The sequence below is a fragment of the Mustela erminea genome, chromosome 2, assembly GCF_009829155.1.
Source record: "Mustela erminea isolate mMusErm1 chromosome 2, mMusErm1.Pri, whole genome shotgun sequence".
Taxonomy (NCBI): domain Eukaryota; kingdom Metazoa; phylum Chordata; class Mammalia; order Carnivora; family Mustelidae; genus Mustela; species Mustela erminea.
The window spans coordinates 59,249,668-59,277,018 of NC_045615.1; the positions used below are offsets into that span (position 1 = coordinate 59,249,668).

Genomic DNA, 27,351 nt, shown 5'->3' on the forward strand with positions numbered 1-27,351 from the left:
GGTTCCTTGGGATTCTGCTTCTGTTATGAAATATAAACATTCCTCTAGAGAAAAGTTTTTCCTGCTTGGATTATATTTCACTAGTGCTACATATTCTGTGATGTCTCCGTAGCTGCTTCTGTCACTATCTAAAAAGCTTTGGGTTTTAGCTTCCCCTGGGAATGTTATACATGACTGAGTCCTGATTTCTAAAGTCTCTTCATAGCTATACTCCAAACTCTGCCAAACTGTCTGCTGGTATCTCACTAGAAAGAACCAAGTGTGATCTGTACTGAACATGGGGGCAATTAGTCCATGGACTCCAGAAGGTTTCTGGGATAAAACATCCTAAATCTGACTCTTCCAGAATCTTCTCTGTGTGTTCTTTCAGCACAGGACCTAATCAAAAAGAAAAGCTGACTGCATCCCAGAAAATATATTGCCCTAAATATCTATTTTACATGTTTTGTTAAATGATAATTATCACCTCCATTACCACCTACTGGGCTCATTAGTGAACTTAACATGAATTCTTCATTGCAAGTCACACATTATCATGTGAAATAAAAAATAAATTCAAAATACCAAGCCATTCATTCTTAACAAAAACAAGCTTAATGGTAAATATGTCATTTACCTAATATTTTATCATTAATTTATAAGTGGAATTTATGACCAATTCTTACAGTAGTTTTTTTGTTTGTTTGTTTTGGTTTGTTTTTTTGTTTTATTTTTTGCTGGTGGCTTCTACACTTGTATCTGGATACCAAACAAATTTAGCATTTTAGTATCTAAGAAAGTAAAGAATGTTGACATTGGTTTTGTCTTGTTTTTACAGTGTGTAGGAATTAGAGATAATAAAGCAAGACTCCATTTGAACACATGGAAAATGGGGTTCACAGTGATACACACAGAGTGAATCCATGGCTTGATTTACTCAACACTGGCCAAAACTGAGTTAACACCATCAGAGCTAATTTCTCCTGCTGCCTGGCCCCAAACACATTCATTATATCTTTTGAATTACAAACAAGAAAAATTGCATTACCAACCAAAAATAAAACATCAAGATTGTCAATTTCTTTGGAATAAGAACCGTTAAGGACATGTTGACCAAGGAAGGTCTGGTCTGATATTCTAGAGAGCTTATTTTTCTCTTAACAATAATACTTAAATATACCTTTGAAGGCCAATCATTATGTAAGTAATAAAGATTTGGAAGAAACAATCAGTAGTATATATAAAATATTTTAAAATACCCCCCCTTTATTATGAAAAGGACAAAATCTTATGTCTAATTTTTTTTCCTTTGCCAGAATGATAATAATTAAGGAGACAACAAATAATTTTTAGCCTCTCCAAAAAGAAAGAAAGAAAGAAAGAAAGAAAGAAAGAAAGAAAGAAAGAGAATAAAAAACTTACGAGTTTAGAAACTCTATAAAGGATAGATCAAAAGTCTCTAATATTTGATCCACTACACCATACAACATTGTTTTGGGCAATATTTAATTTTGATGGACTAAGAGAGGTTATACTTATATACAAAAGTATGTATCTGCCCGTAAGAAGTAACAGAGCAAAAAAAACTCAAAGTGAAGACATTTTCTAGATACAAAATACCATAAGAAGGCATGAAATTTGGCCTCTTCCTAAACTTCAGTGGTTCTCAAACTTGAATGTGTACTGGAATTTCCTAGAGGACTTGATGAAACAGAAATGACCTCAGCCCAGAAAATAAGACTCAGTCATTTGGGGCAGGGCCTAAGAATTTACATTTTAATAGTTTCAGAGGGATGAGATGATAATGCTAGTCTGGGGACAACATTTTGAGAACAACGGCTTTAACTCCGTCACTTTCTCAACCACTGTGGATGTCTTGGTGTACCTTGTCCAATCTTTCCCAACAAATGTTTTGTGTCCTCTGTGCCAGATAGTATTTCCACCAACAAACAAGATCAGCTCCAAAGTAAAGTATTATTTCAGAATATCTTCCTCACCTCTGAACTGTACAACACTTTTCAGAGCATCACCATCTTACAGATATTCAATACATGAAATTAAAAAATAGTTATATCTGCATCATAGCTTTACTCCTTCATGTAAAAAGTTGACAGTTAAAGAGTAAGACGAAAAAGGTATTTGACGACTCCTTGGTATCTAGGATTTTTTGATTTGATGCTAAGAACAAAGTGTGACTACAAGTGGGCAGTCTCCATCCTCCAGACTTACCTGTGACTGGTGCATCAATATCCAGCAAATTTTTTTCCTGTCGGAGAATTGAAGCCCCTTCTGTTATTATTCTCAATGCGACGCTCTCTTCCAGCCTGCCCTCCTTCATGAGATGGGCCTTTAAGATATCCACACGGGGTTTCCCATCGTTATCAAACACTTCTTTTGCTGTAAGCCGGTGACTTGGAGGAAATGGGACAGCTGAAAAAGAAAACGTCAAATTATTCCATTAGCCAAACCCAATAAAAATTCAATAATAGCTACCAAATATCTCCCTCTATTACTAACACCTATTGGAGTATTTTAAAAGTTCCCACATTAAAATAAAATCAAGGGTTGTCAAGAATGGAAGACTGCTTTCTTTCTTTGATTCTAGATTTGACTACTGAAAGAAAATTTACATTGCATCTAGAAGACCCTGATTAAGTTAATAAAAAGAGAGGGAGATGTTTCTGTTAGGCAATAATCAATTCTACAAAAGACAATAGTTTCTACACATCCAACCATAACTAACACAGGAGGAGATGTGTCTCCACTGGGAAAAGGTCTCCCAGACCAGATTTGGCCCTCCAAAGAAAGTCACACCTCTGAGTAAACTTACTGACTCAGTGTTTAAGGAGAGAGCAGAAATCTAAGAGCAAAAATGCAAAAAATGCACTGAACATTAAACAGGGAATCGGGATTCGTGTGCGCGTATAACAGAGGATCATCTCGAACAGTGAAGGACAATACGGTGTCAGGGAGGAGACACGGATATTTAGGGATATGATATAATAACAAACACAACTGACTGCTCAGACCCGGAACCAAACATTCTTTCTTTCACCCACACCCCCATACCTTAACAGTAAGAAGCTCTCTGATAGCTACTGTCACTCTTTACATCTGCGTATACATTGACTCACTCATTCAGCTAAGGATATTCACTAAACCTCTACAATGTACCAAGACATCTAAAGGTCCATGGTTAGAGATGGTATCACAAAGGTTAAATTTCTGATAAATGGCCAATAAGTCCCTTCTGTGAGGGTGAGTCATTGTCTATTTTACATGAGGAGTCATTACTGGAAAACAACTCAGACCTCTTAGAAATATCTAGAAGGACCATAAACACAGTTTCATGAACCTTTCAGCTGTCATGTGCATTATACCATATGCACAAGAACATCTCCATACGATGGTTTCTCTCTTAGAAAGAACATTTGATATTCAGGAATAAACCTTGCCTCCTAACTTCCTGAAATCGTCTCTCACAGGAGCAAGATTTACAGTAGAGCAATAGCAAAAAATTGTGTGCACTCTAGTAGCATAGATTTGCTATCCAAGAGAAATTACAAGTACTTAAAAGAAAAGAAAAATCAGGATGTAAACCTATACTAATGGATGCAACTTGATTCTCTTAATAATCCAAGCATATCTAGTTAACTATGCAGCCAAAATGAATCGGCAGAAGTACGTTCAGTGGAGAAGCATGAGGCTTTTGTGGTCAGATGAACCTGGGAGCAAGCCTTGGCTTTGTACACCCACCAGTTTTATGACCTTGGGCAAGGGAAATCACCTCCTTTGGCTTCAGTTGCCTCACCTGTAGATTGGGGATTACATCTCTCGGAGCATTGTTATAATAACTCAAGTACGTAGAAACACCCAGAGCTAACATTTATAGAATGTTTCCTTTATGCCAGGTTTCGTTCGGGTAATAAAGTCAGACACAACAGGAAAGCTGTGAGATGAGTAAGACGTATGCGCGTGTGTTTACATATCAGTGTTCTTAGACCTCACAGCATTACTGTGGGGGAAAAACCTGAGGCTTAAAAATATTAAGCACTCTGCCCAAGACAATCGCCTAGCGATTTCTATGTCGACCCAACGAGTATAAACTCCAGCAGTTCGATGCTAGAATAGCTGTGTCAACAAGGACACTACACTGCTTCTCAAAAAAAACTTAGGACAGTGCTTAGTAATCGTAAAGTCAGGAGGGAATCACTTTTTAGAATTGCAATTCTAACAAATACTGGGAGGCGTTTTTATCTTATGAAGACCACATTTGTTTTCAAAATTATTTGGGGCAGCTCAGGGTAGCACAGATCTAGAATACAAAACCATAACGTAAATTAAAACACAAAATGCATAATGCCAAAGCATAGTGTACAATAAGAGCTAAGGCAAGAAGAATTAAACAAGGAAGAGAAAAAAATGAGGAATTTAGGGGCGCCTGGGTGGCTCAGTGAGTTAAGCCTCTGCCTAAGGCTCCAGTCATGATCTCAGGGTCCTGGGATAGAGCCCGGCATCAGGCTCTCTGCTGAGTGGGGAGCCTGCTTCCCCCTCTCTCTCTGCCTGCCTCTCTGCCTACTTGTGATCTCTGTCAAATAAATAAAATCTTTTTTAAAAATGAGGAATTTAGGTCATTAGACTTCAGGCATTTGGGGGTAAAATTGCTCGTTTTGTTTCTTTGTCTTCTCTGCTTTTTCTTATCCAACGGATATACTTATGAAGAAAACATGGCAACATTCCACATTTCCATGGCCACATTTCTGTTTTCTGTTTTTTGTTTTTTTTAGTGTGGGTCTTTATGTATGGTTTGAAATTAGAAAATATCTTACCTGGTAACTCCTCAAGATCTCCCACACATAGGACAGGGGTTGGAAAGGAAGAAACTTCAAGAGGACACCTAGGGTAAGGCAAAGAGCCGATTTTTTTTTTCTCTTTTCAGTGATTTCCTAAGGTAAGAGTTGGGCAACTATGAAGGTTGAAGTGACTGTGCACAATAGTACAAGAATCCTGGGAGCACAAAAGGATAGGGGACTGGTTTACTGTCAGGCATATGAAGGCCGTGGGACACCCGTGGACTAGCTGGCCTTATTACACTTAAGAAAGATGAAAGGGTTAAACCTGAAAGAACTGAAGCATTGAGGAAGGTGAGAGGCAAAAGAAGAACACCCTGAGAGGCATCACCTTCATGAATTAGACTTTGTCCAAGTTCCTAGGCTCTCTCCAACGCCAAGTTCACTGCAGTAACAGATGCTCCCTCTTCGAGGCCGATCTTCTACCTTCCAGTAATGGCTAATCCTGGGTAACTGGCTAAGGTGAAGCCACCTGCTCTGACATAGAGGAGCTGGTTCCAAATAAACAGGAGCAGGAAAGAGAGGAAAAAGGCCAACCAGAGGGCTCTGTTTCCAGCTGGATGATAAGAACACTGATGAGATGGGGCCCTTTACCGGTTAAACAGATGGCAAGGTCCCTAGGGATCCAAGATGCACAGCGATGATGCCGAAGTTGGAATGCAGAGATGCTGGAAGCCAGAGAGGAGTTTTCTGGGACAAAACATACAAGTGAGCTAATATTTGTGTATCTGTGCCCCCGTTGGCTTCATAAAGAAAATACCAGCCCTACAAAGGTCACATTTTATTTGCTTTCTCTGTTCACCTGGCATCCTACACACAGACATGTGCCAAATACTGAGCAAAAACTACTTAGACCAAAGACTCCAATGTGCATAGAAAACCTATCTTTCATTAATTGTAAAAATGGCTACACTTGATATAATAAAATTGGATTTTCCCTCCCCTCCATTGTTTTGAGTATTATAAGTTGCTTTCATTGCTACATGAGCAGGCCAGGACTGAAGGAGCGGAGTCTGTACATCTAATAAAATTAAGAAATAACTGTTGATATCTGGCTGACTCTTCCCAACCAATTTTTTCATAACTGCCTACTAAGTACGGAATATGGTGTTCTAATAGTCTCCTCAGAAGTATCCTAATGTAGATAGAAACCCTCTCAGCTTTCTCCGCTTCACAACTACCACTCAGTGTCACTCTTTTTTCCTCAAATATGATAGCAAAGTAGATAAAATTTGGGAGATATACATCCTCAACTGATTCCTAACATAAATCACAGCTTTAAAAGCAAACAATATACTGGACCAGGAGTGAGTTCCTGTGTCAATAGCTGTGGAAATCTGGCAGCTACTGATTTCCAGTGAACAGAACATGATCTTGTATCTTTATTTCCTATTTGTTGATGCTACCAGAGAGTTCGTCTACCCGATTCAGAGAAAGGTTACTAGTCAAGGAACCAAAATCACATGTATCCAATATTGGCATCCATAGAATGATACTAAAGTTGTTGTCAACTATTCATTCATCAGAAACACATTCCAAGTCAGAAAAACTGGGACGCCAGCATAATTCTAGCCCTAGGTTCTGGCTAACAAGGGGGACCCCACCTCTGAAAGACTCAGGGGTCTCCTTCTGTGATTTAGGTTGCATCAGTTTTAGATGACCATGATGTGTCCTGGTAACCGGAAGTGATATGCTCTCACTCTGGGGGAGATCTAGATATGTAAGACTTCTGTTCCTCAAATCTGAGCCACATTATCCACAATTAAAGGGACTCCTAGGGGCACCTGGGTGGCTCAGTGGTTTAAGCATCTGCCTTTGGTTCAGGTCATGATCCCAGCATCCTGGCATCGAGCCCCACATCAGCCTCCCTGCTCGACGGGAAGCCTGCTTCTCCCTCTCCGGCTTCCTCTGCTTGTATTACCTCTCTTACTGTCTCTCTCTCTCTGTCAAATAAAAAGAAATCTTAAAAAAAAAGGGGGGGGGGACTCCTACTATTCGATGGGAAACACCCTAAGGTCCTTGTCACGGTGATACCTTCACTGGAAAAAGAGCAGCATAACTGCTGCCTGACCTCTTCCAGGAATGGTCTCATAAATGCTGACAAGAAAGAATCACGGATAAAAAAAGACATTTAGCCTAGAAATTTTTTTTCAAACCTTTGTTTTCCTTCATTTTTATTTACTCAAAAAAAAAAAAAAAGACACCTGAAGTATATCGAAAGGAAATAGAATTTAATGCAGCTCACTTTCAGCCTCTCTTCTTCCCTGTGATGACTGCTGGGGCAATTAGAACTCTCTCAGTTCAGACTGACTCCTGACCCCCTCACATTAAATAAGAGGAAACCAAAGTCCAGAGAGAGGATAAGTGAATTGTCCAGGGTCACAGGATTAGTCATTGGCAAAACCGCTAACTTTAGGTCTCCTGGTTTGGATTCCAGCACTTTTCCAAGTCTGCTCTGTCCAATTGAGTAGCAACAACTACTGGCTACTGAATGCTTGAAAAGTGACTGGTGTTGGTGGGTTCAGCCCAAACTGAGATGGGCCGCAAGCCTACGATGTGCACTGGATTTACAGCACTTGATACAAGAGAAAACAAGAAATGCAAAATATCTCATTAATATTTTTATGTTCACTACATGTTGAAATAAGGTTCAGGATATATTGGGCTAAACACGATTTATTAAAATGAATTTCTCCTCTCCCTCATTTTTTATTATGGATACTAGAACATTTAGAACATTTAAAATTGCATAAATCCTTTGTTCTACATTATTATGGACCATGATGCAGCCTTCTCAAGCAGGAACCAAGAATAGGGAGAGTGGAAATTATATTCTGTAATTGTTCTTCTTTTTCAAATTTAGCTCCTACAGTACTTCAAACTATCTCAAACTGATTGCACACTGGAATCCCTTTTAAAAATAAATGATGCTGAGGGGCAGCCTCTGGAAATTCTGATTTAATTTATCCAGGCATGGTTTTAAAGAAACCCAGGGTAAACTGATGGGAAGTCCAGACTGATAGTCACGGATCTATACCACAAGCAAAGACATATAAAACCCCAAGCAGTTTGATTCCCACCCCCAAACATGTTCCACAATGTCAATCAAACATAGCAGATGTGAAGTCTTTGCAAGTCCAGACATGTGTATTCCTTCCCTCTCTGTCATCAGAACGTGTCCAGGAACAGCTCTTGCTCCATATTTCACAGTACTGTCTGCACTAAGATACTTATGCTGGCACATGTTAAGAGAACAGTTTAAGTATATCACATGTCAAACACAACTTAAACACATTCTGGGTGACCTCCATACCCTGGCACTCCATTTTTCCCTAGTGGACATTTGTATATGTCACAACTACTATTCTTATCAAACCATGTCAACTAACCAACCAATCAATCACCCAGCACCTGGTAAGCACCTACTATGCACTGTATTCAACGTCAGGCAGTAAGAAGCACCACGAAGAAGTAGGCAAGAGAAAACAAATATTGGCAGATCCAGACTCTGAAGAGATTACCAGGTGATATGGTATCATGGTTATATCTATTGGTTTTTGCTTGAGATACCTGGAAAAGCATTAAACCACAAAACTGAAGAACAAAATTTAAAGAAAATGAGAGATGATGTATAATGAGTAAGCAAGAAAAAAAAGTTTCTTTATCTATTTTAAGGCTATATCTGAGTTCCTATAAACTCTCAGATACAAACACAGCTTTCTTCCATCTGAATAGAATAAATATCTCATTTTTTTAGGTGACTCCAAAAGATGAGGTTCTGCCTTGAAGGTAAGGAATGAAAAACAGAATATGCTAATTTTAAGACACAAAATGCCAGTTAAAATACACAAAAGTAACTTCTTTGTAAGTAAATAAAATTACCCTGAAATCTGATCCTGCTTCTGAATAAACAGTGAAGACATATGTAAAAGGAAATCCTGGTGACTTTTCACTGAATTTTGCTTGGGTTCTAATATTGAGCCAGTAGGTTTGACTTCTATCCTTCTGGGTTTAAAAAAATCTGTCAGTATGGGGATACCTGTTAATCCATGTACATCACGTCTATATGCAAAGATATACAAACCATGTCGTCCAGGAGGGGCAGCTTAAAAATTAACCACAGCTAGCCTCTAAGAAACATCTAGGAACTTATTCACTAGGGCCCGCCTTACTCCACTCCTGTAGACATTCATCACTTGTTTGTTTGAAAGTCGCTGGCTTTCATTACAGACATTAATATCTGTCAAATTAAAATATGCTTGCTCATCTCAAGTGTGGTTGAATATTAATCTTGTAAGCAGAAACATCCGGTCCCACTGAAACTAAAAAAAAAAAAAAAAAAAACAAAAAAAAAAAACTTCACAGTAAATCTATAAATAAAAGCCCAATTTATTAATTTACTCGTGGGTTTTTTTTTTTTTTCCCACAGTTTTGATGAGCTCCTTCATCCTTAGACCTCCTTTTCTGCCTCCTCTGAATATTGCCCCTCAGATGCTGAGCCTTAAAATGTATTCAGTTTTAGACATGGTATGTGCACTGATCATTTCACTAGCAAACTGAATACCTCATTTGATTTTCCTGAATGTTTACATGCAAATATAGCACAATGGTATTTTATGTAACTTCCCCAAACTGTTAATAAAAGGGCACTATGATCCTCGAAGTGTTTATTAAAATAGGGCATCTTTTCTCCTCTGGCTTACAGAATTTTTCTTATACACATTACTTTTGAACCTAAATCTGAAATGTGCTACAAGCAATTCTTTAATAAAAATCAGACACTAATTAATTAAAAGAATCATTGTTATAGCTACAAGGGATTTAATACTTCATTAGTGAAAATGAGCACCTACCAGCACAATCAGAGCTTCCTTTATTATCCGAATTTCAAAATACTTTTCATTTAAATAGGCTGTATTTTCTGGCTACTCTACGTTCTGAAGTCTAAGGACTCAAGGACAGGGTGATAGTCCATGACCTCATCTACATGTAGGACTGGGTCTCTATCACAGAACTGTTTTGAAGTTTCGATATTTTGGTGAGTTTATTAATTACTAGAAAAGTTGCAATTGGCTTACATAAAAAATTATGTAATAATGATTCAATATGAAAAATGATTCGACAAAAGTTATATTTTAAGAGTTTCAAAACATTTCGGCATTACTGAAAAGCTTAAATAAAATCTGATTTTTTTGTTGTTAAAATTAAAGTTACATGTACAAGTCCAGGGCTTACCATGGTGGCCATGCCAATCACAAATTATTTCATATGTATACACGATGAAAGCAAAATTAAATTTATTGATTTTTAACATATGATATTGAATGTTCAGATTAAATGAAGAATTTTAAATATTAAATATTTTAATTTAAATATTAAATAAATTAAATACTTAAAAATTTTAAAATATATAATTGAAGATGTATCATTTTGTAAGAGTGTACTTTATAATTTTTTAATTAAAAAAAATATAAGCAGTCATACTTAGTCATACCACCCCAACTATATGTATTTGACCTCAGTACTAGATGAAGTGACTACAGCAATATTTTTAGCAAATGGTATTTACAGTAATCTCTAGAATAGCAAACTTACAGTAATGAATAAAATCCTACTCACTGAAACATATTTAAGCAGAAGGCTTTTTATTTATTTTGTTTGTTTGGTTTTTGCCTTGAACATTTTCTTTTTCTCGAGAGAAACATGTCACAGGAGGAGATTAAAATCAAGAAACAAACAAGATACTTTAAGACAATCTGAATTTATTTCCCAAGAGAGCAGGTCCCTTTGAACACGATAATTTTCCCTGAGAAATGAAAAGTATCTAGGGATTATAAAACTTTATTTAACCCAAGATATACTTTACCATTCAGAAACCCACAAGTCAATGGCCTAAGACATGAAATACAAGAAAGGACCTTACCTATACTGTAGCTGAACTATTTGATTAGAAATTCTTTAATAAATGTAAACTTCAGAAATCTCTGTCTTAAAAATAAGCCTTCAATGAAACTTGGAACTTGATATGAAAAATCAATCTATGCCCACACACAATTCTTTCCTTTCAAATTCATCATTCAGCTCGAGATGCCCACACATTTTCTATGCCCACACGCTCACCCACGGTCCCCATCCCTGTGTTTAAAACACCTACAGGCATCAGAATAACTTTTTTTAAATGAATAGGCTTTCTCTTCCTTGAAAGGTCTTGATGATATGGCAAATTTGTGTCCCAAATGTCGAATAATGTAAATCTAAGTGGCAATTTAAGGATATTACCATGTTACCACTTTTTGCATATAAAGGGTGATTGGTTTAAAAAAAATAATAAATCTGGCATACAGCCTTATATCTGTGGGCCACCCTGAAGGAAAGATCAATATTATGCCTCAGAGTCACCCTCCAGGGAGCCAGGGGCAGGGAGCTTAAATCCCAGGTTTGCATTTAATCCCCCATGACCTGGCTCTCTGCTCCCTACTCCCTGTGGGCTCAATAGTGAAATATCAGGTCTTCTGGGCCTCTCCATGCTTCAGTAATGCTTATGCCAAATTATACTATTTGCTTCAGTCTGAAGACCAGACCTACTTTCCACTTTCTCTGGTTCACCATTTCTAAGAAACACCCAGTCTGAAGAATAATATAGGAGGTTCCAGGTCTTAGCCCCTCAAATGTGTGCTCCCCAAATCATAATCCTCACATACCTTGATTTAAAAATTGATATGTTTTAGTGACTACCACCTACAATTAGATCTTCTGAAACTTCATTTTCATTTATCTTAAAAATATATGTCAATTTAATTTTAAATCAAACACGCATTTCTTAATCTATCAAATGGAAAATGGTTAATTTCATAATAAAGCTCCAATAGACTGCATTCCCTTCCTTAATAAGGAGCCACACTTACAGGAGATACTCCACTCTTATATATCGTGTACAAAGAAGAAATTCTCAAGTAATTAAGGAAAAAGATTAATTATAATGTCAATTTCAAATTAACATGTAAAGCCAAATCTCTTTAAATAAGTCCATCAGTCATCAATAACTCAAAAAACATCAGCTTAATTAAACAGAAAGTTTAACAATCAAGTTGCATTCAAAGTCTCGTCCCGTACTGTTGTGTATCGGTTGTTAAGATTTCAAATCCACTTGTCTATGTCTTAAGTGAAGTTGTTTTGAATGAAGGGTGAATTTGTTTACATTGAGAAAACTGTGTTAGAATGTTGTCACCAACATCTGTTGTTGTCAATAAACACTCAGTAGCTCATCTGTTGATGGATGTCTCTGGGGGCTTATCAATAAGAGCATAGGGAAGAGTCACTATGATGTAATGTACATTTAAACGTTAAATACCAAGAATTCTGAGGACCTGCCAAGAGTAGTCAGTGTGGGTAAGGGTACCCATTGCTGATCTAAATAGTTCTCCAAAGACCTCAGGCAGTGTTTGCTTCAGCAGCAGGTATACAAAGACCTCCGGCATTAGCTCCTGCCATGGCAAGACAGCTCTTTGGAGGAATGGTGAAAACCTTTCAAGGGCCTTGTGAAGGAGGGCATCTTGCCCACTAACAGCAGCACCTTCATTCCCTTAGCAACATGCGCCAGCAACAAGGGACTTCTGCTTTACCCTGGCAGCTGGACGTCAGCTCTTGGTTAGCTAAGCCAACTCTTCTGAGAACCAACTCCTGGACAGTTATGTGTCAACTAAATTTGGATTTTATTTCCTTCGTCTCCCCCTAACCTGGAACAATAGTGTAATTAATCCATCATTGGCTTGGAGTATGTTATTTCTTTATTGGCTTATTAAGAGACATTACCCCATATGCTACTGACTTGTGAAATATTACCATTATAAATTATAATTCCCGCAGTGAGCCTGTGCTAACTACATTATTGGCAAAGAGAATCCCACTCTCTGAGAATAATTTGCCTCAGCAAGACAAGTGCCTTGGCATTGACAGATATTCAATCAATGCATTTCTGAAAGAGTGAAAATATGAATGGATTTTTTTTCTCCATGCTTTCTTAGAATTTGGGGAAATTTTGTGGTAATAGAATTAGTTTAAGAAGAGAGAACAGAGGGGTGCCTGGGTGGCTCAATGGGTTAAGCCTCTGCCTTCAGCTCAGGTCATGGTCTCAGGGTCCTGGGATCAAGCCCCGCATCCAGGCTCTCTGCTCAGTGGGGAGCCTGTTTCCCCCATCTCTCTCTGCCTGCTTCTCTGCCTACTTGTGATTTCTGTCTGTCAAATAAATAAACAAAATTAAAAAAAAAAAAAAAAGAGAGAGAGAGAATAGAAAAAAGAAATGGCCTTGTTGAGATCTAAAAGTACATAATTGTGTAAAGGTAGTCAATAACCAAAATAACTCAGAAACTGAAACATTCATTTAGTGAATGTCTCTTTCAAAGTACTCATTAAAGGAAAGAGACCATGGATGCCAGATGGTAGGGTGGAGCTAGAGGCCTCACTCCAAGATGAAACTGACAGGGTCAAAAGTGAGCAATAGATAGAAAACCAAAAAGAGGAGGGGCAAAAATCACTATAAAAAGTCTGAAGTGCTAAATATCTTTAATCCCATAGGTGAATGCAGGATCATAACTTTGTAGCTATTTGTGATGTAAAATTGACTCAATAACAATAAAAATAGTATCACCTGGGTACAACAGGGCTTCAGTGTTTTTACACTCATAGAGCTCTATCCCAAGAAACTTCAGAAGGCAGTTCAAATAGTTCCTTTAAAAAGAACATTTTTCTACTTAAAAAATGCTAGTAGTATCTATTTATTGAAGTATGCATCCGTAAAATAAAAAACTTTTTATTTTTTCATTTCCAGCTTTGTGATATCTGAGATTTATGACTAATTCTTCCTCAGCATCCTTATATGTCAGAAGTAGTTCAGGAGGAGAGTCCTCCTCTCTCCTCTTTTAACTACTTGCTTGATGACTATCACTACCAGTCAGAGTGAACACCAATCTTACTACAAGACACAAATGAAAGATACACTGTGAAATGCAGCCATCAAGAATAGATAAAACCTAGTTTATCTAACTCATTCTAAGCTCATATAGAATGGCAAACAGAACAACACAGCTCCCATGACATATGACTTTGGGTTATGGTTCCCCAAAACATCCAAAAACTTCACTTCCACAAATTTTTCACTATCCAAGTATCACAGTGAGCCATTTATCCAGCACTGGGACTACTTTTCTTACAGTTATGTGTGCAGAATTCACAATTGGCAGACAAGAAATATAATATTTTTTTATTACCACAACATTTAAAATCATTCCTTGGCTTAAATTACCACCCCCAAAATAATTATGTTTAAAAGTGGAACTACTAGCAGATTAATACAAATGTAAGATATAGGACACATCCTGTGAAAAGTAATCACACACACACACACACACACACACACACACACAAACATATACACACATACACGTGTGTACACATATACACCACAAATCAAATAGTATAATCGTATGTTTTACCCTGACGGTAGAGTTGTGTGTATTTTTTATAAGGCTCTTGATAATGCTCCACTTCTCCAAACTTGAGTTTCCACCATCCTCACCAATCACAGTGCAAGCACATACCCAGAAGTAGTGCAGGATAGATCACTCACCACAAAATCTATGCCTGTTATTGAATAGGAAAGGAATGGAGCCATTCTCACTATATAAATACAAAAGAATTGTTTCCATAGTGTAGTGGTTATCACGTTCGACTCACAAAAGAATGGTGGCCTGGCAATACTGAGGATGTGTTCAGTTCCATATTTTACAACAGCCCTAGATAGATCAGGGTGTATCTATGATATTCATAATGGTATACTGTTGATCCTTGAACAAAACGAAAATTAGGGGCATTAATACCCCATGCATTTGAAAAATCTGCACCTAACTTTTGATTCCCCAAAACCTGCATGTAAGTATGACTGCTATACTAATAGCCCACTATTGACGTACCAATAAAATAAACAATCAACTAACACATACTTTGTATATTATATGTATTATATACCATATTCTTGAAGTAAGCTAGAGAACAGAAAATTTTATTTAGAAAATCCAGAAGGAAGCGGATGCCTGGGTGGCTCAATCAGTTAAACATCCAGCTCTTAATTTTGGTCAGGTCATAATCCCAAGGTTGTGAGATCAGATTCCACACTGGACGTGGAGCCTGCTTAGGATTCTCTCTGTAATTCTCCCACTGCCCCTCCCCCCTTAAAAAAAAAGCCAAATCCTAAATAGCATGTGAATTTTACTAGAATAATTTCCCACATGTATTAGCATTGCTTATTCCCCACCAGCCAAGAGGGACCCAATTATTACTCACACCAAATGATAAACAAAACAAATGATAATCAGTCACCCAATCTTTTCTGAACTCCCTTCCCTCCAGACTCTAATTACCCAAACGGTTTCCATGCTTTAGGGACAATAAAGTGTGTCCTAGAAGCAAGGACAGATTCTTGGATCTGATTCTCTATAAGAGGCCATTGTAGTTGCATTGGGAATAGGATTTATCTCCCCTTTCTTTAATGCAAATAATTTCCCCATCCCAGATACAACTATTCAAATAACAAACTTCTCCTGAATAAACAAAGAATAGTGTAGATCCTGATAGAGATTATCTGCTCCCTACAAGGTCTACCACCATTTGGTACTCAAGCAACAAAGGAAAATAATTATAATCATTTATTAATATATATATTCATATAGTGCAGATACAAAGTTGATTATTAAGAACTTGCCTTAGTTACGTTTTGTAAAAGTTAAAACCAAAGAACAGGTATCTAAAGAAAATATTTTAAAATATGACTACTGGAAGAAAATACAAAACATAGAAAACAGAAAAATACAAAGCATAGAAAAAAGAGAAAAACTGCCGACTTCAATGAAAGTACACAATTATTACAAGGGAGAAAAACTAAGCTATGTAAAGCATCAAATAAATTAAAAGTTTTGCAAAATTGTTGAAATTCCGTGGGAATGCTGTCTGTTGCACACATTTCTGGGGAGAAAGTCCACAGTTTAATTGACTCTCAAAGGCCCCTTGAGCCTAAGGGGCTAAGGATCCCTCCATCACAGCTTTCTCATGTTCATATGAGACCCATTCTAGTCTATTTGCTCAATGACACTCTCATCTAGATTATTCAAATAATGATCAGATAATTTCTCCAAATCCCCAGTAATCTCCACTTTACCCACCTAATCCCCAAACCTTATGGTCTGGTCATACCTAATTACTCAATACCCCAAGTATTCCATATAATTCCATACCTTTCCTCAAGCCTTTCAGAAATAGTGAGGCAAAAGGGGCTAAAAGCACAAACTCAGACGGCCTGGGTTTACACTTCAACTTCACCAAATTATATGATCCTGGGCAAATGATTTAATCTCTCTATGCTAAAGTTTGCAGATCTGTAAATTGAGGATTAAACAAACTAATATTTGTAAAACACTGGGAACCTTATTACCATAAAAATACTTCATTAAGTATTCATTATGATTGGGTGCCTGGGTGGCTCAGTGGATTAAGCCGCTGCCTTCGGCTCAGGTCATGATCTCAAGGTCCTGGGATTGAGTTCCGCATCGGGCTCTCTGCTCAGCAGGGAGCCTGCTTCCCTCTCTCTCTCTCTCTCTCTGCCTGCCTCTCTGCCTACTTGTGATCTCTCTCTGTCAAGTAAATAAATAAAATCTTTAAAAAAAAAAAAAAAGTATTCCTTATGATTAACAAATGCCTCTGTAGGCTCCTTAAGAATGCAACCTCCTGATTCCTGATCATCCCTATTCAAATGTCACAACTGCTAAAAAGACCTTTCAAAGCCTGCTTTCCATCCCAATCCCCAATGTGGAGTATCAATTACTTAATAAAATGTCCTTGGATCACCGAAACACAAAGTTGTTTTTACTCTGTTTTTGTTTTGTGTTTCTCTCTTTGCCCCTAAACCACAGAGGACTTCCTGCCTGTATTAATTTTTGTACTTCGGCACTCATAAGAAACCCACAAATTATTAGATGGGTTTTATGCTAAGTCCAACAAATGTGTACAAATCTGAAACTGTGTTCTTACATATCATTTAATTTCATTTTTCAATTTTCTAGTTGAAGAAACTAAGACTCAAAGAGAGTAAGAGTACCAGTGATGATAATAACAAAAAACAATAATCACTTCTATAGCACTCACTATATCTCAGACACTGTTCTAAACACTGTATATGTGCCAACTCACTGAATTTTCATAACAATCCCATGATGCAGATACCATTATTCTATTTTTCATATGCAAAAACACAGGCACTACGAAACTAAATAGATTTACCAAGTTCACACCGTAGCAAGTAAGTAAAGGAAGCCAGGGATTAAAATGGGTCCTCTGGCTCTCGAGTTGTGTTTTTAATCCTTGTGACTTTGCCTCTGTAAATAAGAGGGTAGTCATCCAGGGATCCAGAGGTAATTAATGGCAAAGCCTGAAATACACATTTAGTCCTCTGGATTCCCTGGTGATGCTCTTTCCTTATGAGTTCACCATTCCCTACCCAGAATGATGGCTACTGAGAGCATTCCAAAACCATTTGGCCAATGATTTAAGGACACACGATTCACATCTTACCACCTAATTCTCTAAATGCAGTAATATTTATCCCAAACGTGCAGTCTGTTCCTTGGACATCTTATTTGGCTTACCTGTCTTATTTAATTGTTGCCAGTTTTGAAAGGGACCAGAATAGGACAAGGAATCACTGATTCAGTACTCCACTTGTAAAAAGTACAAGGTCTTTGTTTTAATTTTATTTCTGATGGATTGATCCAAAGATAAGAGGAGCCTCCAAGGTATTTCTACACATGAGCATTAAGTTCAGGTTCTAGCCAAAGCCTAAAAGTTTCCCATTAATGACTGCAGGCCACCTCTCAGACTAGTCAGTGATTTTGTTGAAAGTGTGCCTCCCCAACCTCTGTTCCTTAAAATGCCTGGTTAGTCTACCTGCCATTGACAATTACCAGCAATATGAGCAGAATCTAAGCTCTCAATGCCACAAAGTATAGTGGTTCTGAGTTACAAAGTCCCTAATCACCTATATTCATTTTCTGGCTTTAATGGTTATGTGTCCCTAAAGAAACCACAGTTTCCACACCTGTAAAATGGAGATATTTACCTCATGAGGTTGTTAAAAGGATTAAATGAGAACTTGTTTATGAAAGTGCTTAGTGCAATACTTTTCTTAGAGATTTGCAGATGTTATTTTATCTTATGACTATCCAGGAAGGGAGATCAATCATTTCCTAACTTATTTCCTATAAAATTCAGTCTTCCTGACACACTGTATTTTGTGAAAGCCTACTGCACACAAATAACCAATTCAATTATTTTGATAAAGTAAGTCAGTAAGTTCACACCAACATGAATATTCAACAGAGAGGATACTAGTAAAATCGGTCAGAAATTTTCATCAAAATGGTAAGCATATTAGTTTGTTTAAGCTGAGAAGCATTTGTCTGTCAATTTAAAAAAATATTGGAAAGCCTGCTTATTTCTGCTTTCTCCTTATTCATATATGCATGATACTGAGTGATGTGCTATCATGCAACAAGTTAACATTTTTTACTTTTACATAATATACATAGTGTTTATTTAATGACACGTGAATACAGCTCTATAATATTGGGTTAAGTCCAATATGATTTGAAGATACTAAATACTATTAGGTATCTTCAAATCAATAATGAATAAATTCCTTATATATTATCTCATTTCAAAACCACTCTAGCTATCTTCATCTGCCTGCTCTATTAGGCAGAGATATTATTTGGAACGAAGAATTACTTTATGAATATAAGATTTTTAACTTTAAAAGAACTACTAAACATTGAAACAATTATCTGTACATACGTGACATATCTGAACATTTTCAAATACATGATTTCATTCAATCCTCATGATAACACTTTATGATAAGTATCATAATGGTCATTTTATAGATCAAGAGAATAAGAAAACTGTGTTTAGGTTGCAGGGTAAAGATAACATAGGTAGCGTGTGGGGCCAGGACATAATCTTCGAGTCCCAGGCCCTCTCCACCAAAGTTCACAACAGTAACCTGCAAACGCCTGTAAATTGTAGGTGGTTGAAGGCAGTGGCTAATTACTGTTTGAAAAGCCAATTAGGGAAGAAGGAAACCAAAGATTTCCAACCAAAAGAAAGAAAACCTTTGATTTTCAAGGTTGATAGGATTGCCACAGCTGCAGGAACTTCCCCATCTCCCTCCACTTTGAAACCCAGTGTTCACTATTCTGCATCTGTGATCCAAGGCCAATCCAATCCTTTGACTTGCTAGTCAGAGATAACAAAGACTCTCAATTATTGAAGTGTTTACTCACATTAATTACAATGAATTTTTGCTCTCAAATAAAATATGTCCCTTCTTATTTTAGGGGCTGATAGGAAAGAAGTCTGGGCAACATAACTGTCTTTGCCCCTGGGTCTCCACCTATTGGGTTTGCATCCTTTTTCTGCTACCTGTTGGTCTAGATCTTGGCAGGATTCATTCAGTCTCTCTAGGCTTGAGTTTCCTCATCTGCAAAATGCAGATAATAATAATAGCAACATGCAAGGTGATGGTGAGGATTCAATAACACACGCCACATAAAAACTAGAAGAAATGCCTGACATGGACTAAACGGCTCAATAATGTTTACTACGATTACTATGAGACCTGTTAAAATGAGAGCAAAAGCAAAAAAAAATGCAGTGGCTCCCTGAGTTGTGTTTTCCCATGAGAGAGAGCAAAAATCATTAGAGGCCCTCACTCAGAGATGATGCCCATCCCATAAGGGACCCTTGGGCTTTCAGGATTCATAAATGACTCTGTGGAGAAAGTTCTATCACTACCTATTAGATAAACAAAACTTAACACTCGAGAATGTGATTCCTCCCATAGCAGAATAATCTGTAAGAGCACCCTTTATGAGGCCAGTGTGCTCTGGGGAGTCACTGATTTAACTAGCCAGCAAAATGACCTGGGAGAGCTCACTGAAATAACCAGTGATCAATCCAAAGGGTCAAATTGTGCTTTGGAAGTCTCGTTTTGATAAGCTCTGAACTGCACAGAAATAAAACCATTTGGGGGGCTCTTGGGTGGGTCAGTCAGTTAAGCAGAGAACTCTTGATTTTGGCTCATGTCATTATCTCAAGGTCCCTAGATCAAAGCTCACTTTAAGCTCTGTGCTGGGCATGGAGCCTGCTTAAGATGCTCTCTCCCTTGCCTTCACCCCTCCTCTACCCCCCCCCAAAAAAAACAGGAAAAGAAAAAAAGAAATTCAAACCATTAGCACACTGACTAGGCACATGCCTATGATTAACCATATCAATTTTCCTTCTGGTCCTTTATTTTATTTTCATTTAAATTAATGTAATTCTTAGCTAAAATGCAAGAGAAAAATGTTAGAGAACACCATCTGTTCACTCTAATAGCAATAATCTAAGTGTTTTCATTCTTATGGTATGACTATATAACTATGTACCTCTATGCTAAGAAAATTCTCATGTCCTTTCATTAGACTTCATCTTGTATATATTCATTGAATAGAGTTTGCCTTAAAGGAATGTCATTTTACCCAATGTAATATTTACATTTGTAATAATTTACAATGACAATATTTCTAATTAATAATGTAAATAATAATGTAAAATATAATATTACATTTACCAAATGAAATATGTGTCTTCACACCAAGAGAAGATTATCTTCAAAATTTTTAAAAATAAATGCAGATTTCCTTAAGAATCAAGGAAAAAAAAACTATTCATCTGAGCAAGCGATATTAAGCAAAGTACAAAGTCCCATAGATTTCACTTCCTAAGGAATACTTATATATAAATAAAATGGGTTATTACCAAAACACTGGATGCTTTAATTAATGCACATTGTACTGATTTCTCTCAAATTCCTCATTTCTAGTAAGAGGAAAGGAATCAAAAGTTTTCTCAATTTTCTTTTGTACCTAATTAACTATTAACCATCCAGTCACCTATTAAGCAAAATATAATTTCTTGTTAATTTGTTACAATGCAAGCAATTCCTTCTCTGTGGTAAAGAAAGGTAAACAACAGTGAAAGAGAAAGAAAACTCACTTGAGTGTTTCAGAAACAAGTGCTTGTTCACCATTCTAATCCAAATGTCCCTTTTAACTAAATAAAACTAACCTTCAACTGCTTTCATTTAAGCATTTTTAAAATCCCTAATTTAATAAAGCTAATTGAATTTGTTCTAGAACAAACCTTGTATTGCTGATACACTGAATTTATTCTAAAATACTGCTAATCCATTTAAAATCTGTAATATACTTAACTATATAGCATTAAAAATGCTTGCCATTTAGCAAAGATTTAGAAATATAATATGATTGGTTTAAGATTAAAGTTACATTACCAAAGCCCAATAAAAATAGCACTTAAGTATCAGAGAAATACAAGACCTATTTAGTATATGACAGATTGGCTTATCACCAAACTTAGAGAATCTTGTATTAAATGAATATCAGGCTTAATTGAAAAGAAAGAAGTCCCTAAGTCTTGAACTAAAAGCCAATAATGAATATCTAATAGAAGAATCTAAGAATGAAGGTGCTTTCTGAGGTAGTTTTTGGCTGACCTACATATGAATGAAAAGCATTCAACTGGCTCAATCAGTTAAGTCTCTGACTCTTTGATCGTGAGATCAAGCCCCATGCTCAGCACAGAGCCTGCTTAAGATTCTCTCTCTCTCTCCCCCTGCCTGTTACCAACCCCCCCCACTCCCTGCCCCTGCTCTCTTTAAATAAATAAATAAACAACATGGCATTACATATGACTTCTCATTTGGAAACATATTATTTAGTCACTGTACCACCTGGGGGAAAATAGTAATATGGTCCCCAAATGAACTTGAATTATATGAAGTATTTTTCTCTCATTTGCAGAATGAATGGCACTGCCTCAAATTAAGGAATTAGTAGTGATAATAAATAAGCACAATTATACTTTTTTTTTTGGATCCTGAATTCACTTTACTATTGCTAGTCATGACGCTATGAATTCTATTTCCCTAGCTGATCACCAGATTGGGGCCTTGAATTCCAAAAAGTGAGTCCTTCTAAACTACTTTCTAGAGCCGTTCACTTGCTACAAAAATGTACTGTTAATTTTAACAGCCTACCTAGGATTAAATAAAACCAACACCTATATCCCTGGTAAATTGTATCAGAAACCCTTCTGAAGGAGAAACTACTGAAAAATACCTTTCCTAGACTGTTATTCAACTATCAATCATATGCTTTCAATGACCAGTGAAAATAGAAATGTTCCCAAAAACATATAAATAAAGGTTTTAGAAACACTTTTAAAATTTGTTGCAGAAGGAGGTATGCTAGTGATAAACTGAGACTAGACATTCTATATGGATTTCATTTATGCCTACAGTGCTCTACCCTGGTTTCAAGAGGTTTGACTATTTGAGGGCACGTGGGTGGCTCAGTTGAAGCATCTGCCTTCACCTCAGGTTATGATCCCAGGGTCCTGGGATTGAGCCCAAGGTCCAGCCTGCTTTCCTTTTCCTGTTCCCTCTGCTTGTGTTCCCTCTCTCCCTCTCTGTCAAATAAATAGTGGGGAAGGGGGGGCTTGAATACTTGGATTTGAAACCTGACTTTACCATAACCATATAAAATAAATGTTTATTGCTCCCATTTCACAGATTAAGAAATAGAGATTAAATATGCTATCCAAGTTCACTCTAATATTGAGTGGTAAAGTTTGGATGCACAACCAGGTAAGTTTGTTTTCAGTTCTTCACATTATATCATGCTAAACTACCTAATTCATTAAATCAAGTTGGTATGCCAAATAACTTTCAGAAACACAGTTTTAAACTATCAGATCTAATTTTGTCTATATGCTTGGTGAGTGAAATAATACGGTATTACCTTTACTGGTCCTCAAGTTAGCACAGAGATTCAGACCGGCTCTGCCACTAATAGGCTATGTAACTTCACTTTTCATTTGCTGTTTCCTGTTCAAAAAGCGAGGAAATAATACCAATAGGTTCTAGATCGCTTTCCGTTTTGAAAATACAAGACACATAGGAGTTTCTGATATATAACCGCTGATATAGAACCATTTTACCTGCCTGATAAATCCCAGGGGCATTCCCAGAGTTACAGCTTTGGAAGGAATACTATGAAAAACAGAAAGCAGCAAAAGGTGGTGCATTCCTGTGCATTCCGTTGCTCAGGGTGGGTACTGCACAAAAATATCTGGAAGAGACAGAAACTAAAGGCCCAAGTGCTGTCCCCCCAAGATGAATGAAACCCTTAACTTTTCTACTTCCTCCAGCTGGAGTCCCTGAGTGATGCTACAGGGATCTACATTTTAATAAAGAATTTGTTTGTCTTGTCAAGGTGGAACAAGAAAAAAACTTCAGTGAATACTGTTTACTCCTCTGGAGCTTGGGGATGAGCCCCTTATTTTGTAGAAAAGCCCATCCAGGAGAAGACTCTTTATGAACACTGGTGAAAGGAAAAGGGGGGGGAAATGGGAGAGGGAAAAAAAAAAAAGAGTGTTAAAGGGAAGGGGAAAGGAAAAGACGAGGAGGAGGAGACATCAACCACTCTGAGAAAAATGTCTATAAAATGGCATTATTTTATTGAACTATTATCCCCCCCTTTTTAAAAGACTTTATTTATTTATTTGTCAGAGAGAGAGAGAGTGCACAAGCAGGGTAAGCAGCAGGTAGAGAGAGAAGCAGGCTTCCCGCTGCACAGGGAGACCGATGTAGGACTCGATCTCAGGACCCTGGGATCATGACCTGAGTGTAAGGCAGATGTTTAACTGACTGAGCCACCCAGGCATCCCTCTCCCCCTTTTTTTCTCAGTTAAAAACTAAAACCTACTCTCCCACCTTCACTGTTGAATACTTTCCTCTCATTTTTAAAAACAATTTTTGTTATACCCATGTTTACCCATAGCTCCTCCCCGTCTAAAGTCAACTTTTGCTTTTACAAACACTAGCAAGGCTGAATAATAACTACCCATGGCTTAGATTCCTTTCTAGAAACAATTCATTTAGAGAAAACAAAGGAAAAATCATGTGTAACAATGGAAAATACGGTTCATCCAACATCCAGATAAGATAGGAACACAATAATAAGACTATTTCAGCCAGGGGATAAACTCTAAAACAAACTGTTCTCTGGGAAAAAGAAACAGAACTAATGGAGTAAATGGATGTAAAGGAAAAAGGGACAGGTTTAGAGGGCTGAAATGAACAGAACTATAGATTTTTTTTTTTTTCAAGTCCCAAACCCAACATAAGCAATCAGCAATCAATGAAAAATGTTCTCTACCCCTTTAATCCTCCATAGTTTTGACTGGATATCCATACTCTACTTCATATCAAAATAATCCTTTCAAGAACATCTGCTAAAGACCTGAGTTTATTCATTCATTTAAAAAAGCTTTGGGTAAGTGCCTTTTGTTAAGTGTTATGTGTCAGAACTGGAGCTAGATGTGGTAGAATCCATGTTAAAATTCTACTTCCCTGTAGGGCATAAGAATGAGGAAGGATGGGAGGGTGAGATTGGGGTTCTCAGATTCACTGCCAAAGTCTGATTGTTACAACTGTATCCTCTTTTGCTCAAATTTTCCTAATATTTTATCACTACATCTAATATTTAAATTAGAAATTTTAATACTATGACATGAATGATACATAAGTTATACAACATAATATATAATATTAAATTGGCAAACCTTTAATAGTATGGGTTCATGTAATAAGGAGGAGAAAATAAATTAGGAGAAGTGCCACAGTAAAAAATCATTTCAAAGACAACCTGAGTTAGTGACAAACATCCTTGTATACAGCCGTGACAAGCCAGTGTTTACTAGAAAAGCACAGAAAAACCTAAAATCACAGTAAGAAAGAGAGTCTAAAGTAATATTGGTAGTGAAATAAATACACAGAATATTGTTGATATTATTTCCATTAGAAAAACAATATTATTGCCTCAATGATGGTCATTAGATATATCTGTGACATTTTCAACTCACACTTCCTTAATGACATCATCAATATTTTATATGCAGATTTTTCTACTTATAAAAGAGATTGCTCTACAATAAACAAAATATGCTTGAAATTTTAATAAAATCTTTACTCCCCTTAAAAAGTAGTCTACAGTATTACGAACACTGCAGATAAATCGAAATACAGTTAAAAGTAAAGCTCTAGTATATCATTTTCAAGAGAAAGCTTCTAAGTCAAATCTTAAGAATAATAACACTAGCACGGAGGCAAAGACAGAAGAGAATTAATCTCTTCTTAAAAATAATTAATTGTGATAATAAAATTTCATCTTTAAGCTATACATACATTCTTTCCCCTAGCTTTCGGTAGACAAGCCTATTAGGAAATGCCATTTATAAGTTACTTTAAAAGAGAACTTAAATCATATTATTTTGAATCATCCATGGTGAACAATAAAACTTTCATTCCTAGAAGCTCTATTCTCTTCAAATGAATGCAATCTTAAAAGTAGTCAACACCTAGAATGAAATGAATATTCAACACACATGGCAGTCTTTGGAACTGTCATCTTAGGAAAGGCCAGTTAACAAATCGTATTCCACATAACAATGCGAGCTGATTTCTAAATGTATTGTGTAAGTTGCAAAATAAAATGAGAGAATCAGATTTCCAACTCAAGATCAGATTTCCAAATTCCCCTCATTAACAAGATACACAAATGCATAACTTTATAGCATAAAGAATGGAACTAACTTTACATGAAATGTAGCCAAATGAATGCTATTGAACATCCATAATGATCATTTTCCATGAAGTTAAATACTTATAATCATGAGATTTGATTAACATGCTCTGGTTTCTTGCATGCCATGTTATCATTATAATCAGAAAACTGGAAGAAATTTTCTCCAATTAAATATAAAACAGATGATCACACTTAGGAAGAAAACATGTTTCACTGCCACTTATATAGTTAAGATTATAAATACACATGAATATTTTCATCACAGAGGAAATCAGATTATTTAGCATTCTAATTTTTACAGCAGACTTAAATTTTCAAATCCTTTGAGACAAATTCAAGGAATACGTTCTTAAAATAATAGTATGCATACCCAATGTTTTGTTTTTCACAATTACTTGACAGCATGTTTTACAGTTTTTCGTTTTTGTTTTGTTTCTTTTCTTCACTAAAATAATAGTCCAATGAGAATGGGAAAATCACCCTATTAGTTTTCACCAGAAACATTTCTATTTCTATTTTCATCCCCTAATTTTAAATAATCATACTAAAATATAATCTCTTAAATAGTATTGATACTAAGTTTTATTTAACAGAATTAGTAATGCTTTCTCAGCTGGACAGTAATAGGTTTTAATAAAAAGATCTAGCTTTTCTGATACTCAAGGAAAAATATACTTATCTGGATGAAACTGGTAAAATGGAAAGCACCCCCCCTTGTTTTGTTGTAATTATTCTTCCTACCTACTATATGCAAGTGAAACGCTTTGGTTACTTTTTACCTCTTCAAGTGCCCACATTCACATGAGGATACTGTCTGTAATTTAGTTAGTGACCTGCTTATACATTATCAATAACTCACATACACACTCCCACACATATCACAGGCTAAACTATCCATTCATTTAAATGATGGCCCCTATGCTGATGAATTCAGAAAGTCTGGTAAACTTACAGCTTTACCATAAGGTTTGAAAAATAAAATGTTGACTAAGCCCAGATGGCCCCGTTTGCCTTAAATTTCTCCTGTGATTTCATTGAAACAGTTTGTCCTATCTGAATAACACCATTAGAAAGTTCACGTATTTTGTACCCAATCACTCCACATCAGTCTTGTACTAGAAATTCCAAAGAACAGAGAATTTTTATTATCAAAAATAATGTCAAATAGAATTCAAAAATTTTAAGCAAAAATCATAGTAAAATTTGATAAAAGTAAGCCTTATGAAGTCTTCCTATGAAATGACTTGCTTCTATAGATTCAGGGTTGCATATGCATTTTCTATTAGTTGCTAAGTGGTAGAAAGCACTAATTCCAACTGTATATTCCGTAAGACATAAAATGCTGTGATAGGAATATAATCCAAGAACCATTAAAAAAAAGGTCATACTATAGTGCTTCTTATAAAAGCCTTCACATCAAATTATATGAAGTATATAGTTGCCTCTGTAGTTCCTATGCATAATAGAACTAAATTAGTCTGTTTTTATAAATATGCTCAGAAAAATAACATTTTACATCACTATTAAAGATTCCTAATTTTGTCATTTTGTCAGATCTGATATGTTCTAGGTCATATCACTTAAAAGTTTGCTTTAAAAGAGAAATCATATTTTGAGAATTAAAAGGCAGAGGCAAAAAAACAAACAAAAACCCCAAAACAATTCCAAATTGGAACTGTAAGTCTTATGTTTATTTTACTAAAAACAAAAAA

At 36.4% G+C, this 27,351-nt stretch overlaps 1 protein-coding gene across 7 annotated transcripts in view; it reads right to left on the bottom strand.

The window, feature by feature from the left end:
• PPP3CA (protein phosphatase 3 catalytic subunit alpha) overlaps nt 1–27,351 on the bottom strand; it is a 320,387-nt gene that overhangs the window by 165,169 nt on the left and 127,867 nt on the right. For all 7 annotated transcript variants that reach the window (XM_032333006.1, XM_032333012.1, XM_032333009.1 and 4 more), the window contains one exon: nt 2,209–2,409. In XM_032333006.1, coding sequence (XP_032188897.1) covers nt 2,209–2,409 — 201 coding nt within the window. The remainder of the gene's footprint in view (nt 1–2,208; nt 2,410–27,351) is intronic.